At 35.3% G+C, this 19,010-nt stretch overlaps 1 protein-coding gene across 3 annotated transcripts; it reads right to left on the bottom strand.

The window, feature by feature from the left end:
- Window positions 1-2,344: 2,344 nt before the first annotated feature.
- LOC117315666 lies at window positions 2,345-17,106 on the bottom strand. Of its 3 annotated transcripts, none has more exons than XR_004529738.1 (6): window positions 9,349-9,645; window positions 8,975-9,069; window positions 7,394-7,456; window positions 6,517-6,590; window positions 5,397-5,578; window positions 2,345-3,635 (listed from the first exon to the last, which is right to left on the bottom strand). XR_004529738.1 is itself a non-coding variant. In XM_033869962.1 (6 exons), the coding sequence occupies exons 2-6, from the start codon at window positions 14,631-14,633 to the stop codon at window positions 3,540-3,542; spliced, it is 420 nt and encodes a 139-aa protein (XP_033725853.1). In that variant the 5' UTR covers window positions 14,634-14,668; window positions 16,754-17,106; the 3' UTR covers window positions 2,345-3,539. The 3 variants fall into 3 exon arrangements, 1 of the variants encoding a protein (XP_033725853.1); XM_033869962.1 differs by lacking the exons at window positions 7,394-7,456; window positions 8,975-9,069; window positions 9,349-9,645 and adding exons at window positions 11,005-11,053; window positions 14,615-14,668; window positions 16,754-17,106; XR_004529737.1 differs by lacking the exon at window positions 7,394-7,456 and having other exon boundaries at window positions 9,349-9,640.
- Between the last annotated feature and the right edge of the window lie 1,904 nt (window positions 17,107-19,010).

Below are 19,010 nucleotides of genomic sequence, written 5' to 3'. Positions count from 1 at the left end.
ATCTAAGCACAGTCATTTGCGGTTATACATATAAAATAATTAGGTTTTAATTATTCTATAAAGCCCTATAACAGGTGTAATGTTATATATTTTATTAGTATTATTTAAACTTATAACTACAAATTCCTGACACATACTTATAACATAAAACAAACGCGTTCATTAATTGCTATTTTCAGACAGATGTAAATAATGATGCGTCAAGCGGATTCTATATTTGTCATAATTATAAATAAATTTAATTTTCATATTTTCAGATGGAAATAACAATTAAATGAACATTTTTTTATGTAAAGTCATTGTCAATTTTAATACAGAAACAAATTTTCGCCAAATCCCAATAATTTTTCATGAATATGTCGACTATGCTCGCTCATTCTGAGCGCGGTATTTGATATTGTGTTTTAATATGATATATAACTTGTGTATTTTTCAATGGTCTCCGCGTGAATTTTTGAACTCTTTTGGGGGGTTGGGGGTGTTAAAATGATAGTTTTATTCACATGTCGGTGTTCTCTCGTACCAAGCAAATGTAAGGCACGTACAATTGACTTAGTTTGGATAACGTCTTGGGGTGATTTTTTATAGATCGACGATATCACGTATTTAAACTACATGGCAAACTATAATGTAAGGGAGGTAACTGGGACAAATCTTCCCGTAAAGCTATCTACCGTATAATTCGGAAGAGTTTTTTTGACAGATTTGTTGAATGCTGATATGTCAATTGTATTGTGAAGATAATTCAGTGAAAATTGTATTTTTAGGTGTTTCGTTATTTTGCAATATTTCGGGAAAAAATGCAGTGACAAGAAGTCTAAGAATAGACGGCTTCAATTTTCATTTTGGAACGTTTATTACCTCTCGCATAACTTATCCAACAACACCTCATCTCTCCGTCTGTCTAGTTTCGTAGAAAATAACGAGGGGTTCCGATTGATAGCTTATCAGATCGTGTGTGCTGTTATTACCACGAGCCAAACTTTAATATTGTCATATATTCACACAAGGACGTTGGAACTCGTGTCCTGTTAGAAAATTTATCACAAGTTTTAAATAGCAACACGTTATAGGGTCCCTATACTCATGCTTGAAAATAGGAATTTCATTAGCTTACCGGTTACGAGTAACCGAGAGCTAATGCTGTACCCCCGGCGTCCGCGCCGGCGTCCCACCCCACTTAAAAGTTTTGGGGGTAAGTTTTTGGAAAGTTTGTAAGTCCAAAAGTAAACACCTCACACCCTTCTAATTTGGTTTATACATTCATTAAAGGTCTAGGAGTGATGTTATAGCAAAATCATGCCGAAAACAAAATGTGATTTTTTCGCTTTTTACCATTTTGCACCAAAACTCACTTTAAAGTTTGGGGGGTAAGTCCAAAACTATGCACCTTACACCCATAAGTTCATTAGATGTCCAGGAGTGATATTATTGCAAAATCACCTAGAATAATTTTTTTTTTTTTTTTTTTTTTTTTTTTTTTGCATTTTACCATATTGTGGACTTAATTTTTATGGCACCAAAACCAATTTTAAAGATTATGGGGGTAAGTTTTGGAAGGCTTGTAAGTCCACACCCTTCTTATTCGGTTTATACATCCATTAGATGCTCTAGGAGTGATATTATGTGACGTACAATTTTAAAATGACATGCTTATACATACATAAAAAATGAATGCATAGTGTGATTGCTGCCGCTGGTGAGCTTTCGCAATCATTGATTGCACTTGTTTTTACATGTCAATACCCATCTGCGTATTTGAACATGAAGGGGTTTTAATGTATTTCAAATTACTTGATTGATTTGAAATCCTAACAGGCCGAAGATAACCAGTTCCAACATTCTTTAATGAAAAATTTGAGACTTCAGAATAAATAAATTAATAGAAAGAATGAAAACATGAACTCCATGGGAAAATGATGTACATGTACACATGATTTATTTTGGAAGCATGGAAATAAAATGAAAATAAACACAAATGATACAGGGTGCATTAAACAGATATTAACAGATCAAATATCCTACAAAAATGCAAACTGTGTAATTTTTAAGTTCAGTCATTTCAGACTACACTGTTTATAATAAATAAGTAGATGTCTTTAATGAAAAACATAAAAAAAAAGATACTATAAATAACCTTGGCGACAAAACGTATCCTTGTTTGCCCTATATGTTTGTTTGTTGTTCGAGGAACCGAAGGTTAGACTGGATTGTCTGTCGTAGTTGTTCTACTCTCCGCTAGGCTTCGCTTTAAGAAAATGTCAACGAGCGCAACCTAGCGGTAGCTATTCCTATAGTCTGTTTATTATTACAACCTCCCCCCCCCCCCCCCCCCCCCCCCCTTACCTTAGTAGTTTTTATCTACAACTTCACTATGACAGAGTTAATGACCCTGACCACGAGTTTACGTACAGACTGCTATTGTGATTGTCATATCTTTTTTACATCAACATACTTAAATCAAATTGCTGTAGTTCCATACATCAAATGCATAATATCATCTTAATTGCACCGGCACTAATATAACATCACAGGTATTAGCCTCGCTCGCTTTCGCTTGTCAATATATATATATTGAGTGTATTGACAGTCGAGGATACTACCTTTATATAACTCAGTCTTGAAACATTTCTCTCCTCTAGATTGCGCACTGTTATACTTTTCAATTTGTAGCCTAGATTGGTTTGCCTGTCATAGTTTACAGGCTTCGCTTCAAAAACAGTAACATTAGCGCGTCCTAGCGGAGTAAAATGGTACTAAGGCCAACAATCCACATGTACGTACATGATTCGAGGATTATTCCAAATACCAGCTTCACGTAATACAACCTAAAACAGGCACTTTTTTGCATTTTTTCGCTGCCTTTAAAACAACCATTATACAGCTCCATTTCTCCTATCGCTCTTTAAATATACATAAGTTACCTCATACACACTTTCTTCATCGTTCCCATACCTCCATTTCAACTAGACTTGGTACTTCGAAACATTTTATAAAATCTGTTAAACAAAATTCAAAATCATTCATTCCAGAAACAAGAACCCTCCCATTCACCGAACTCAAGGAAAGTGTTATATTTTCAAAAAATAAATTTCTACATTGTATATGTACATGTTTTACAGAAAAATACTGTTGATATATTTTACAATATACCTTCATATACATATATGTATATGTCTACACATTTTCTGCATACTATGAGAGATAGTTTTTTGACGGTTCAAATTTTAGAGGATTTACAAAATGTAAGAACAGTGAAATAAAAACTATATTTAAACAATACTTCAACTTTATCTAAATTAGCGACTGTATAGATCTAATAGTTTTGTTTTTATAAATATCGAATGCAGCAAAATTAAATGCATTGGAAATACATTTTACTGTGCAGTTCATGCTGCCTTATATTTCATTTTCTATGATATATATATTTCCTTAATGGTGTTATTAAATTTCGTTTTTGTGTTGAGTGTTTTGGACATTTATTCAATAAAAAAGGGGAGACGATTCCACACACCCTCTGTATACTATTAATTTCCTCTTCACAGCGTTTTTAGGCAGTCAATTTCCGAAGAAGAATAATCAAATGGTTGGAGACTATCTGTTGTAGTTGTTTTGTTCACAATCAGCGGTTCTACCTGAAACAAATTAACCAAAGAGGAAATACAATAGAATGACCATACATGTCCATAGCGGTCGGATGGCGCAGTGGATAGTGTAATAACATTTTGTTTCAAGACAGACGGACATATAGTCTTCAACCGGACGTGAAACATTAAATACGTCCACTATTTTGTTACCATGATATTCTCGACTAATTACAAAAAAAAAAAAAAAAAAGTTCGAATAAAAAACCAGGAGTCTGACGCCAACCATCAAATGATCTTTATCTGTCGTAAGAAATGTTATTTCTTTACCCGCTTCCTCCAAATAAGAAATTTGATAACATGAAGAATCTACATATGAAGGCTTAGATCAAAGAAGAACTTTATGAAAGGTATCAATATTAAAATCCAAGATGGCTGCTTGTCGGCCATTTTGCTTTCCCGATTAGACTGAACTTGAATTGGTACAACTGGGGACTAATGGGACCCTCCTGCGAAAGTTTAGAAAAATCCAAGAAATAAAAACTTAAATTGTAAAAAACATTAAGATGGCCGTCTGTCAGCCATTTATTTTTCCGATAGGACTCTAAATTTAATGGACACAACTAGTGACCAAGGGGAACCTACATGTGAAGTGTGAGAAGTATCCCTGTATAATTTTCAAGAAACAGCGATAACAACCTTCAATTGTCAAAATCCAAGATCGCCGCTTGTCAGCCATTATATTTGCCCTATCAAAAGTAAAAAAATAAACGAAGCTCAAGGGAAGCCTATGTGTGCGGTTTGAGAAATATCGCTCCAGTACTTTCAAGAAATAGCAATTAAAAACTTCAATTTTCAAAATCCAAGATGGCCGCCTCTTGGCCAGTTTGTTTTTGCAGTCAGATTCAAAATTAAATTGGCAGCAAAGGGAACCTACATGCGATAACAAATTTTAGAAACAATGATGACCGACTGGCAGCCATTTTGTATGAACATAACAAGAAACAAAAGGAAACCTACATATTAAGGCTGAGGATAATCCTTCCAGCACAAAAAATAACGATAACAACTTTCAATTGTTAAAATTGAAGATGGCTGCCTGTCGGCCTGGTTGTTTTCTGGTTCACGCTTAAAAATCTAATGAGCAAAAACAGTGTCCAATGAAAACCTACATATGAAGTTTGAGAAAAATCCTCCCAATACTTTTCAAGAAATAGCGATTATATGGGTTGATACGGACAGACCGAGAACAAAGTGCGAAGGGCGATAACACACTATCTGATAACGGCGGGCTTACAATTGGTTTCTACTGATTTTGATAGTGGGACAACTTGTTCGCCCTTTGTAAGTATAATGCATCCAGGCTGGGTGTCCTGCTGGGTGTCTTCGGCAGTATGTTTCAGTGAGGTAACACTATAAAGTCGACATCAGTCAGTCATACCTCAGCCTCCTAACAGACACACATACAGACCACACCCATTTATCAATGAACAACGCTATTGTTATTACAATACAAAATCATCATTTCATACCCTTGCTCTCATTTTTAGAACTTGACATTACCCTATTTGATCAAGATTTGAACGGGATGAGGGGGGGGGGGGGGGGGAGGGGTCGTCAGTGAAGTAGAAGACGCTTAGTGTTCCGGATCGCCTGGTCATATTATCATTGTAGGTTTTAGAGGCCTTTGTACTTTGTACATATGTTACCCTCGTTTTAACGATTATGTATTTGGATTACTTCTGTATTCTCTACTTCCGTACGTGTTCTTGTTTCTACTTTGACGACTAGATAGATAATAGCAATACTTACAGCAGACACATTATCCAGGGACCTCGCGTCAAGTTGTGAGACGGATGAAATAGTTGACATCGGCGAAAAATTGGATGGAGATGACGAAATCGAGGCATCAGACACTTCCGTGATAACAATGGAAACTATGTGTTTGTTGGAAGCTGTTTGCTTCTCTATCGTGATTTGGTCTGGCGTTTCCTCTGTAAAAAGAAAAAATAAGGATGTAGGCAATGGTGGGATTAGCGAATTTAAATAAAATAAAAAAATAAAATAAAATAAATTTAGATTAATAGTTTTGCAAAAATAATGACTATATATTACTGTGGATGTGTTATATATTACTGTGCATGTCTTATATATAACTGTACCTGTTATACGACAATTATATAAACGCATAAAACCTATATAAACACCTTTCAACTCCGTATGTAACTGAGGAGGCTGGACAGGGTGAGGGAGCAGTTTGAAAAATGGCGTTCTGTTGGAGGAATTCGGCGATGTTTTAAATTCACATTTCTATGCAAGCACATATGGTTAACAAATGTCAGCTGAGTCGAGTAAGATCATGATCCACTCTGTCTTAAACAATACTTTAAAACTTTCTTGTCAAAAATGTCCTAATTATTCTTCATAAATTGTAAACTAAACTGTAAATGAAGGAGACTTCTACATTCTCTCCCCTCCATTCCCACTAATTATCACCCCTATCTCTACTCTTCTTAAACTCACATTTCCAAAAAATAAAATCACTTCATGTAAATTCTAATGTCATCTTGTGTAAATATTTGTGTTGTGTACCGTTTTTGGGAAAGAGCTTTATATAAGATGGAAAACTTGTGCCTGATACCTTTGTATAAATCAAAATCATCAGTAAATCTGCTACAATAAGAAATAAAGCACGAGGTCTCGTCTGACTCGCCACAAAATCATGCTGGATAATGTACCAGATAACAAAATAAAAGGACATCATTCAAGGCACAACAGTTGTGCCTCAAATTTTTCATTTAAGTACTAGTTCTGCTACAATCTCTATAATTCCATTCACTTCATCATTTTCAATATGAGATTTCAAAAAAAAAGAAAAAAAAAGTCAAGTTAATTTGAATGAATTAATTTGTTAAATAAATATACAACAAACCTGATACAGTTTGAATTCTGTTTCTAATTTTCCACATAAACAGCATGTTGAAGAGGATCGCAAATGAAAACAATCTGAAAAGAGGAACGAAAGATAAATATTACTAAGTTATCTATTTGATGTACGCGAGTGTCAAACACTATCCAATTTTAAACGATAAACACAATGATAAAATAGAGGATCAACCTTATATATCACTGCAACTGCAGAGAACAATAAAATCATTAAAATTTCATTATACATTTGATTACTAAAACGGATTTTCACGCAAAACACTTATCCAACAGAGGCGCAACAGGTGAACAACTTTTGATTACGTTCTCTGGCCGTCAGCCGAGTATAGTCACAGGGTCGACGTCATTATAGTGGTCATGTGACCAGTTAGTGGTCTACCACCAAGCAAAATTAGTACACTACTATATACTTATTGCATTAAACAAAATAAAAAAAAAAAATATTTGCTTCCTGAAATTGCCAGATTAGGTAATGAGATCGAGGCCACATCTTATCTGTGACAAATAGATTTTTCTGAATAATTAATTTTTTGTTTGCTGGGTTTATCGCCCCGTGAACAGCCAGGGTTATGTTGAGGCGGGAGTTTTGTAGTAGTTGGTGACTACCACACTGAACAGCATACAGCAACATTCACTTGGAATCGAGAGCAATAAGGGTAATGAGTCTTGCCCAAGGACCTGTAGCCATGACATCACAGACTGGCCCATTTCTCAACCTCCCGAGAAACACCAACCGCCACGAGTAGGGAGAGTCGAACCACGAACTTTTGAATGCATTGTAATTTTAGTATTCAAAACAAATGTACATATATAATAATCTGTCACATTAATCAAGCCACTTAATCTAGTTCAAGATTACGTACTGTCTAAACCGGTAACCAACTCCAGGACTACACCCGGAACGTTGAGGCTGGGAGAATAAACGTCTGTAACAAAACACTAAAGTATAATTTCATAGGGAAAAAACCCAGAAAATAGAAACACAATGAAAACGAAACCCAAAATTGATAAAAAAAAAAGACAAACTATGACTAGGTTAAATCGACGACACTCACCATATCAAACTCGGTCAAATCGACGACACCAACCACCATATAAAACTAGGTCAAATCGACGACACCTACCATATCAAACTAGGTCAAATCGACGACACTCACCATATCAAACTATGTCAAATCGACGACACTAACCATATCAAACTAGGTCAAATCGACGACACTTACCATATAAAACTAGGTCAAATCGACGACACGTACCATATCAAACTAGGTCAAATCGACGACACTCACCATATCAAACTAGGTCAAATCGACGACACTAACCATATCAAAGTAGGTCAAATCGACGACACTCACCATATCAAACTCGGTCAAATCGACGACACTAACCATATAAAACTAGGTCAAATCGACGACACTCACCATATCAAACTCGGTCAAATCGACGACACTCACAATATCAAACTAGGTCAAATCGACGACACTTACCATATAAAACTAGGTCAAATCGACGACACTCACCATATCAAACTAGGTCAAATCGACGACACTAACCATACAAAACTAGGTCAAATCGACGACACTAACCATATCAAACTCGGTCAAATCGACGACACTAACCATATCAAACTAGGTCGAATCGACCACACTAACCACATAAAACTGGGTCAAATCGACGATACTCACCATATCAAACTAGGTCAAATCGACGACACTCACCATATCAAACTAGGTCAAATCGACGACACTAAACATATGAAACTAGGTCAAATCGACGACACTCACCATATCAAACTAGGTCAAATCGACCACACTAACCACATTAAACTGGGTCAAATCGACGATACTCACCATATCAAACTCGGTCAAATCGACGACACTCACCATATCAAACTAGGTCAAATCGACGACACTCACCATATAAAACTAGGTCAAATCGACGACACTAACCATATCAAACTAGGTCAAATCGACGACACTCACCATATCAAACTAGGTCAAATCGACGACCCTAACTATATCAAACTAGGTCAAATCGACGACACTAACCATATCAAACTAGGTCAAATCGACGACACCTACCATATAAAACTAGGTCAAATCGACAACACTAACCATATCAAACTAGGTCAAATCGACGACACTCACCATATCAAACTAGGTCAAATCGACGACCCTAACTATATCAAACTAGGTCAAATCGACGACACTAACCATATCAAACTAGGTCAAATCGACGACACCTACCATATAAAACTAGGTCAAATCGACAACACTAACCATATAAAACTAGGTCAAATCGACGACACTAACCATATCAAACTAGGTCAAATCGACGACACTAACCATATCAAACTAGGTCAAATCGACGACACTTACCATATAAAACTAGGTCAAATCGACGACACTAACCATATAAAACTAGGTCAAATCGACGACACTCACCATATCAAACTAGGTCAAATCCACGACACTCGCCATATAAAACAAGGTCAAATCGACGACACCAATCAGATAAAACTAGGTCAAATCGGTGACACCTGGAAGATAAATTTAAGTCAAAGTCGGGGTTAGGTCACAGTCTCAAAAAATGATAACAGGGTGATATATATTTCTATTTAGCAATAATGGATGCCGAAACATAGTTTATGACAACATATATTCAACTACATTTACAAATTTATTTTCTAATTTTTGTGACAAATATGGTTCCACTTTAGAAGCGAGGAACCTTCCTCTGTGTCCTCTATTAAGAGAGATATTGCCGAGACCAAAATATATCTGAATCCTTCATTGTGACATTGCTGTCGTTTTCTTACCCGTTCTTTTCTGTCTACCCATCCTCTGACCTTTGTTCCCGCCTCTCTATAATAATTCATCCAAAGGTTGTGTCTATGGCCGCTAGGATATAAGGACGTTAAGCGGCAAGCCAACACTACATTCTAATAAAATGGCATTTTATAACTTAAAAAAAAATCAGCATGAAAATTTGGTAATAAGAAGCATCATTCCGCTGCGAAAGAAGGAAGTCAATTGCATCATAACAGAAATAGAAAAAGTGTTGACACATTGATTATAAATTATATTTTACATCTTAAATGGAATCGAATTCAGGGTTAAAAAGTATGCATATATTAACAAGAAATTTCTTTAAAAAAGATAAACGGCACAGTTTTAATGCTGGTGGTTATAATGTAAAACTGGTGAAATAAATCAACGAACTAAGGCGTTTCAGCACGGATAAAGAAATTATGTCAGTTTGAATCATTTTTGGCAATAAGACTGCATTGGAATCAGGAATATAATTTTATCAATGTGTCGTTTGAAAAGCTTATATTCAGCTTACATTCAATCTTAACTTTGTTTCGTTTTTAACTGCATATCTTCATTTTGCATTTACCGCTACATTGACCAATCACATACTTCATCTTGACCAGTAACGCCACCTGTCAAAGCTGAATTTTGGCGGGTGTTACGACAGACACAGTAGCGAGCTTATTACGTAGTTATTTACTTATGTTGGTGTGTGTGAGAGTGTGTGAAAGTGTGCGAGTGTGTTTATTAGACGTGAATAATTGTATTCTTTGTACATGTATTGTTGATGCGCCTATGAGCCGTAAGGCTCTCGGCAAAATAAAGAATCTGAATCTGAATCTGAGCTTTTGAAGAGCCACTTTTGTATTTTAGGCGCTGATCATGTACATGGTATTCTATTTGTCATGCAACTTTCATCAAAAGTAAGCATTTTGAAGTGAAACCTGTATGAACAATGTTCCAAACACTTGAAAGTAGCTCACTCGAATGGGCCGTCCTCGCTGGGACTCGAACTAACGACCTCATGCTTTCCGAATGGACATCTAACCACTCAGCTGAAGTGAAATCCAGCCTATCACGTGCTAGTCATGTGACCTTATACTCTCCTTTTGCCATTCGGCTCACCCTACATCAGAATCGGCCGAGGTGAGCCGAATGTCCTCTTGCACCTTCCTATGTCAAACACTAGCGGATCCAGGGGGGAGGAGTTCCTCCCCAAACCCTGGATCCGAGCCTGTCGAATCCCTTTTGTATATCTATATTTACATGTGTAGTTACTTGCATTATGCACTGTATGTATCCATCTTGTCATGCTTATTTCTATTGTTTGTCACAAATATCCTCATGTTACACATATTCATGTGTCTGAGTGTATCAATAAAAATCTTGAAAATCTTGAAAGACCTGACTAAGGAAGATGTTGGAGATACATGCATATATACATTTGCTAGAATACCGTGTTTTCAGAAACTGAAGTATTCGATCTATAAAATCATCAAAGAGTATTATACACATGCAAAATGTAAACATGTATGATGTTAACACAAGGTAAAGCAGGAAGAGAAGCTGAACAACATATAATTAGAAGAAAGGAAAACAGTGTTAATGTCATATTGTGGTACTACGAGGAATATACACTAGATCATGACTGTAATAATTACCCATACATAACCAGCACACAGATGTAGACACTTAAAAACCACTGCCATTCTGTAAAAGGTAATAAGTTTTGTCATCAATTTCACTGAAACAAGTTTACTCAAAACGATAACTGGCATGTTTTTACATTAAATAATTTAAAATTTATTAGGCTTAGCCAAAATCTATAAGGACACATGTGTGTTTTCTTTTACTCGTTCTTCTCTATTGCCCGATGTTGTTAATGCATGTGCATCACTACAATTGGTTTGGTTTAGTTTATTTTGTTTTATCGTCCTATTAACAGCCAGGGTCATTTAAGGACGTGCCAGGTTTTGGAGGTGGAGGAAAGCCGGAGAAAAACCACCGGCCTACGGTCAGTACCTGGCAACTGTCCCACGTGGGTTTCGAGCTCGCAACCCAGAGGTGGAGGGCTTTTGGTTTGTTTGGTTTGTTTTTTGTTTAACGTCCTATTAACAGCCAGGGTCATTTACGGACGTGCCAGGTTTTGGAGGTGGAGGAAAGTCGGAGTACCCGGAGAAAAACCACCGGCCTCCGGTCAGTACCTGGCAACTGCCCCACGTGGGTTTCGAACTCGCAACCCAGAGGTGGAGGGCTAGTGCTAAAGTGTTGAGACACCTTAACCACTCGGCCACCGCGTCCCCCTCCACTACAAACCAGACTATATCTGTAATATGAATATTGCTGGGTTATTAAATTGAAACACACTACCAAATCATAGGGTCATCCACTTGTCAATTTACATCAAATAATGATAAAACATGGGGTATCTTTTGCATTTATTTCTACAATCTTAAGCCCATCATCTTATTTAACGCATTGTCAGTTTTTGGCGAACTATACAACTTAACAAATAAACAAAACAAAAACAAAAATTGCCAAGTCCCCTAGCTTTGCAGTATAAAAAAAATCTATAAATGTAATTGACGTAATCATATAAGAGCAAAAACAAATTTAAAAAGGGAAACAAAACAAAGGTTAACGCTAAAATATGTAGGTTTACAGAAATTCCTTTAGATGAAATTCGACATTCTGTATTACTAGAATTATTGGAATGAATGGGAAAGTCTAATGGGAAGAAAGATATACTGGACAACATGATGGTAAAACAAGGAAAGGGAACACACCACAATAAGGCAGGGCTAGGATAATGAAAATGTACATATCTTAGCAATAAACATATTTTAGCGCTTTTCAAGGAACACTGCACTAAACTATGATTGCGGTAATAGTGTAGTGAAAATCGGGGGAGTTATCTCCCTTGCTTGGAGCTCATTCCGCACGTGAGCTAGTATAAAATCCCGCGGGGTGTCAGAGAGCGGTCTCTTTGATCCTGAACCCTGCAATGCACACATACAGCCACTAAACGTGAGTACTCGTCACTGTATTGTATGGGTTTTGGGATACGGGAGCATTCATTAGTCTTCTAGAGAAGGCTGGTGAGAACCCTACACCAGTTTTCTCTACAATAGCTCTTTTTTTAACAATTTTTAAGGAAGTAAGTTTGGTGTGCCTATACAGCATTGTGCTAATCCGTAAAAATATTGATGTTTGTTTTTGTTTAACGTCCTATTAACAGCCAGGGTCATTTAAGGACGTGCCAGGTTTTGGAGGTGGAGGAAAGACAGAGTACCCAGAGAAAAACCACCGGCCTACGGTCAGTACCGGGCAACTGCCCCACGTAGGTTTCGAACTCGCAACCCAGTGGTGGAGGGCTAGTGATAAAGTGTCGAGACACCTTAACCACTCGGCCACCGCGGCCCCCTGTAAAACAGTTAACAGTTTGTTTAAGGTTTAATATATGTTTTATGTATTGGAGAAACATCATCTTCTTACTACACCTCCGTAACATAAACTTTATATTAAAATCTAATCTACAATACAAAAGCCTTGTGGAAATCTACTTTTTACTGAAGAACTATTTTCTCTCAGAAATCAATACGCCGCTGTGACAGCCAGTCAACGAGACGTTAAACAGCGACGTCATTTTTTATGTTTTGGGCTGATAATATTTCAAAGTTTTTAAGCCATTGAATCATCTAGGAGCAATGTTGTCATATTACTAGTATTCGTTTCAAGGACGCAAAACCTTATATGAAGCTTGCTAGTAAGAAATAAATCTCAAATCATGCATTCTTCAAAATTCCATGCTGAAAAACGTTTAAGTATGAATATAACGTGATAATGCATAAAACACTAATTTAATTCAAAATCGAATGACCTAGGGCATACTATAGCCCGAGTTTTCTCTGGCCCTGTCACCATGTCTGGTGTAGGGCCAGAGCGCACTACTATATGAAAACGTGGAATTATCCGACACCGTTTGGTGTCGCTAAGAATTTGATGCAAAAACAATAAAATCGGGTGTGACATAACACCTACCTTACATATATGGATAAATGAGATATTTATGTACCCCAAAACACCCATTTAGTCTCATCTAGGTGTTTTATTTCGTCCGTACAGGCCCTCGCTTTACGCTAGTCAAAATTTCATACTGTTGACCCGCCATTTTGTAAGTGACAGTACGACTAACCACCCAAATCGGAACGCAATGGACCGAAAAGACCACATATCATTTATTGTGTTTTTCTTCTTACAAAGTTTAAATTATGAAAACTAAGTTGATTATTTCCCAAAAGATGTTATATTCCATTAAAAAAATCATTATTTATAAATTATAAGCGGTAAAATATATAAAAGTAAATGTAGTATTTTTTTTTCTTTTCGCTCCATCGCGCACAGATTAGGGTAATTAGGCGGACCGCGACCTACATAGTTAGCAATATGGCGTCGAGTCAAGTATGAAATTTTGACTAGCGTAAAGCGAGGGCCTGTACGGACGAAATAAAACACCTATATGAGACTAAATGGGTGTTTTGGGGTACATAAATATCTCATTTATCCATATATGTAAGGTAGGTGTTATGTCACACCCGATTTTATTGTTTTTGCATCAAATTCTTAGCGACACCAAACGGTGTCGGATAATTCCACGTTTTCATATAGTAGTGCGCTCTGGCCCTACACCAGACATGGTGACAGGGCCAGAGAAAACTCGGGCTAGGCATACTATAGACAAGAAAAAATACATGATTTTATTAATTTTGTACATTTGCAAAAGTTTTAAACGAGTTTAAACTACATGTCTACAATTCCAGCTTGCCTCTTCTCCTATAGAAACGTCACCTGTCTTATAAATCTTAATTAAAATTAAATAATAAATTTTTCCTTGTTTTCATGGTAAATACTCAAATGTGATTGGTCGAAAAATTCTTTTCATTCATCTACGAAAGAAATTCCGAGAATGGTGCGAAAAATGTGACGTCACAATACGACAATTGACGTTGCGTATATGAGAAAAATAATCCCATTTAAAACCAGTAAAATTGTACATAAAACATGTTTTAAGTTAGAAAATCATTTTCAAAAATTAATTATAAGCGTTGATGTCAATTATTTTTTAGTTTCATCGCTACGCGGATTCATACAGTTTTCCAACAAAATTTGTTTCATACCCCGATGAAACTAAAAAAAAAATGACATCAATGCTTAAATAAATTTGATGACATGGAAGTACGTGTACATAATACTATACAATATTGTATTTACCTGGCCCAATATCCTCCATCGCTTCATATAGATCTACGTGTACACGATCTCTAACTGAAATATATATGAATATTTGTAAATATATATAGATATTTGTAAATATATGTAAATATTTGTAAATATATACAAATATTTGTAAATATATGTAAATATTTGACAATATTTGTAAATATATATAAATATTTGTAAATATATGTAAATATTTATAAATATAAGAAAATATTTTGTAAATATTAGTAAATATATACAAATATATGTACATTAATGTCAATATCTAAATATAGTAAGTAATACATGTAAATATACCCTTGTTATGTATACTATATGGATATGTTGTCATTTACCCAAATAACACGGACTTTTTTTTTATTCCATACACTGTGTGTAAATGAAACATCATAATTATTATGGTAAAAAAGAACACAACCATTCAAATACAATTTACAAATGCAGTAAACTCAAATTAATATTTGAATCAAATAAATTGAATTTTCATATTCCTTTTGGCTACTGTAAATTAAATTGTCCACGCTACTTTACTGAAATGACTTTTTACACCTGACCCCGAAAACGAAGGACGAGTGCATAATTATTTACTGTACCTAAGTGATCATTACCATGATCGTCGTCGTCGTCGTCGTCGTCGTCGTCATAAATAAATTTTAATATATTATGTCGATTTACAAATGTAAATATTTTACATCATTCGTGCCTTATTAGCCTCAAATATATATCTAGCTAGTTAACGAAGTTTATAAACATAACTGATGCCCCATTCTGTCCGGATTTGATGGACGGGGACGGAGGACACAACCTTAACTTAATAGTTTTATACTTATCATATATATATAACGTTTAAAACCAAATTTGTGTGTCACAATATTGATTACAATACTATCACAAAATATATTTGTATTTCAGAAAGGTGTTCACAACGAACATTCCACTTTTTTTACGCATTGAAGTTGAACTGTTGACGTGGAATACATAATGGGTTTATTTTGTTTTCAATCTTCCATGATCAAATTTAAGATTTTAACTCGGTTTAAATTTGATTCAATATAATTTTATAATGCTTCGTTTCGTCATCTGTTTTCGACACGTGGTATTCAACTTCGTTTTAGTCGTCTGTACAGCGCATGCGCGTTACCTTCCATCATATTCCAGTAGACGGTACACGTACAATTGATTTCTCTACACTATTTTTATCTTCAAAACAACATTCAAGGTAAGTGTTTAAACAATTATCATGTTTGGTTTTATATGGCAATAGTTCAAAAAAAGTTCACTGTACAGTATCTTATTAACTTTGTTTTCTTGACAATTATACAGCCTAAAATCAACCTCAGTAAGTATGCACATGTACATGTTATATGCTTCATATATTGTTTAAAATTGATATAATTATAATATAATTACGTACTGTGTCACGTTTAAACTGTTTATGACTATTAATATTATTGATTCTATCTCTATATGATATATTGTACTTTCATTAATTAAAATAATATAACATATACTGAAAATTTTATTGAAAATAACACTCAGAAGTTGTATTGACTTTATAGCGTAATTACAAGGAAGTACTCGTGTAAGCAATAAATAATTATCAATATTTATTTATCGTTCCTTTATGATGGAGTTAATATCTATAAAATGAACATTATACTTAATTATTTTGATAATTTGCTAATGCATGCACATATATTCACGAAATTTTCCACTTTCGTGTTTGCAACAAACTCCGTTGTTCATTGTCTATATATAAACTACCGTCATTTAACCTATATTTAGATTGGGGGTTTTTCAACCAGGCTATATATACACCTTATATAGATATTTATGATACACGTGTAGATATCACTTACACTTGCATGGATGGAGTTCAGCAGTGAGTGCAGAACTTTGTCAATCTTCTGTAATCAGCGTACATTGTAAATGTTTCAGAAATGAACACTTAAACGATGTATATATCCACGCCACGTGTCTATACCAGGTCAATCAATCATCACAATAATCACCGCCTAGCGACTGCCAGACCGTCAAGCTTTCTATGTGTCACTTTGCTGGTAATGAAGCTTAAACATAATTCTAAACATATGTTCAATATAAATTTAGATATACATATAATGTACATACCGTATATACAGCCGATATCCCACCAGATAATATGCAACAGATTACATCCCTGAGTTGTTGTAGCAAACTGTGATATGTGTAGCTGAGCTATTTATATATAGCTGATGTGCTCGACCGGAGAACCGTAAGGTGTCACTAAAAAGGTCTCACTTCCGACAATTTGATGTCGGTTTCAAAAACATGTGTATTGGTTTAAATGCTCCCCATTTTCCCAAAACAATGACATAACCTTTTACAAGTACTTAAGTATCGATCGAATACATATCTTGTGTATCTCATTTGTGTAATGTGATGTCATAGACTACAGGTTAATCTAGTTTACGATAAACCCATTCGTCATTTGTGTAATGTGATGTCATAGACTACAGGTTAATCTAGTTTACGATAAACCCATTCGAGCTCAATGTGTATTGTCGATATTCCTATAGTAAAATCTAGACTTGAAATAAAAAAAAATATTCTAAGTAAGAATATAAATATGAAAGACACAATAAAAATATTGTAGATAATACACATACAATAAAAACATCAAAAATACAAAATATATAAGAAAGTTAAAATAAGGTATGAAAACAACTGATTCTATGAATAGCATATTATACAATATCAAGATCACGTGGATATGTACTATACAGTAACTGTATAATTAAGCAACATTTGACACGCATATGTATATCCCCTTAATAACTTAAATTTAAGTGTTGACCTTTTGAACTTGACAGACTAACACAAAAATGAAAGCAAGCGTAGAGTATGATAATAATGTTAACAACTTTTGTTTTTTAAACTTCTCCAGTATGAAATTTGATCATTTACATATTAACCTCGTGGTGATCGACTTCAGTAATATAAATACAATATCGCTTGTTTCCTGTGTTATGTGGATAGGTTTTCACCAACAAAGTTCTCATTTTAGAGAACGTCACTTTACCCTGATTTGACATAGTTTTGTTTGCGGGTGTCTTCGATAAAGACGTTTAACCTTCGCGAACGTCTGGTCATTTCTCATTAAACTTATTTAAAGGGCTCCATGTCAACCCAAATGTATATTTGTTCGCAATTTGACCTTCTTTTATCGACTTAAAGTTAGAATCACGGTTTCGTCTTTAGGTCAGGATTCGTAAAACACACAAGTGAGTAACGTTTTCAAATAATAAAATTTGTAATATATTTAGTACTGTAAATCAGTTAAATTTCGCGTGGAATTTATTTTCGCGTTATTACACGATTAGAGTCAATCGCGAATTCAAACCCTTCGCGAATATTTGTACGAAAATAACACATTTTGATGGCAGTCAAGCTATCGGTTATCAATAAAGGAGTCTTGCGGAAAACGGGACTCCAATAGCACATCATTCTCGATATTAAAGTAATTTCTAGATCACTGTTCTCGAAATCATGCATCTGCGAACATGTCTGAAGAAGTTAGTTCGCGAAATAAAGTATTCGCGAAATCTAGGTTGTTTACAGTATATGCCTTTTGATGAGTATAACACTGCGTCACAGGGCTGTTACATTCTTAAGGACTCGTCAGGGATCCTCTGATTCAAACATGACCTGAAGAGGAATTTAGAAAATAAAAATTGGCCTTCAGAAGTGGTAGAATAGGAGGCGTGATGAGTATACTATGTAATCAATAAATAAATTTTAGATATTGGAATATTTCAAAAGACTGTGATATGCATGTGTGTATTCGGATTCACTGACATTTCGGACGAACTTAGACGCAGCATTATGGGTAATTATTGTGGAGATTTAAGCTTACCACCAAGAAATCTGACAGGAAGGTGTTGATAAATAAATCTGTACTGTCGTTATGGTAATTGGTAATGAAAGGGAAGTCTTCTCCTTGGTCAACACTGTACTGTATCATCAACAATTCCTGATTGTTATGGTGGTTTATCTTTGAATCGACTTTGGTATATCCCAGCTTGTTTATGATTTCTCGTGCTTTGCTGTGATGTATCAAAGTCGTCGGGTGACACAATCTTAACACTCTTATCTATCACCTTAGTGGCCGGGGTTCGATTCCCCGATCGGAATGGAGAAGGTATGAGGTCACCTGCCCGACGTACTGGGTTTTCCCCCACAATAAGACCCCTCGCGCGCTTCCATCCGGGCCAACAAGTGTGATTTATATAAGCTGATGTAACTTATTTCGCAGTTGTTGTAAAATAAATTAAGTTTGTATTTTTTTGACCAAAGTCCTTTCGCATTCATACTTACTGATATTGCCGCACTCAAATTTTTGCACATT

Source organism: Pecten maximus, chromosome 17 (assembly GCF_902652985.1).
Source record: "Pecten maximus chromosome 17, xPecMax1.1, whole genome shotgun sequence".
Lineage (NCBI taxonomy): Eukaryota > Metazoa > Mollusca > Bivalvia > Pectinida > Pectinidae > Pecten > Pecten maximus.
The sequence above is the reverse complement of the archived record's forward strand: the minus strand, read 5'-3'. Positions and strand labels throughout refer to the sequence as shown.

Excerpts from the sequence above, each read along its gene's own strand:
- LOC117315666 (XM_033869962.1), bottom strand. Across the intron at positions 5,579-6,516 it reads CAGAATTCAAACTGTATCAG|AGGAAACGCCAGACCAAATC; the intron begins GTTTGTTGTATA and ends TTCTTTTTACAG. Across the intron at positions 3,636-5,396 it reads CCCTGGATAATGTGTCTGCT|GTAGAACCGCTGATTGTGAA; the intron begins GTAAGTATTGCT and ends AATTTGTTTCAG.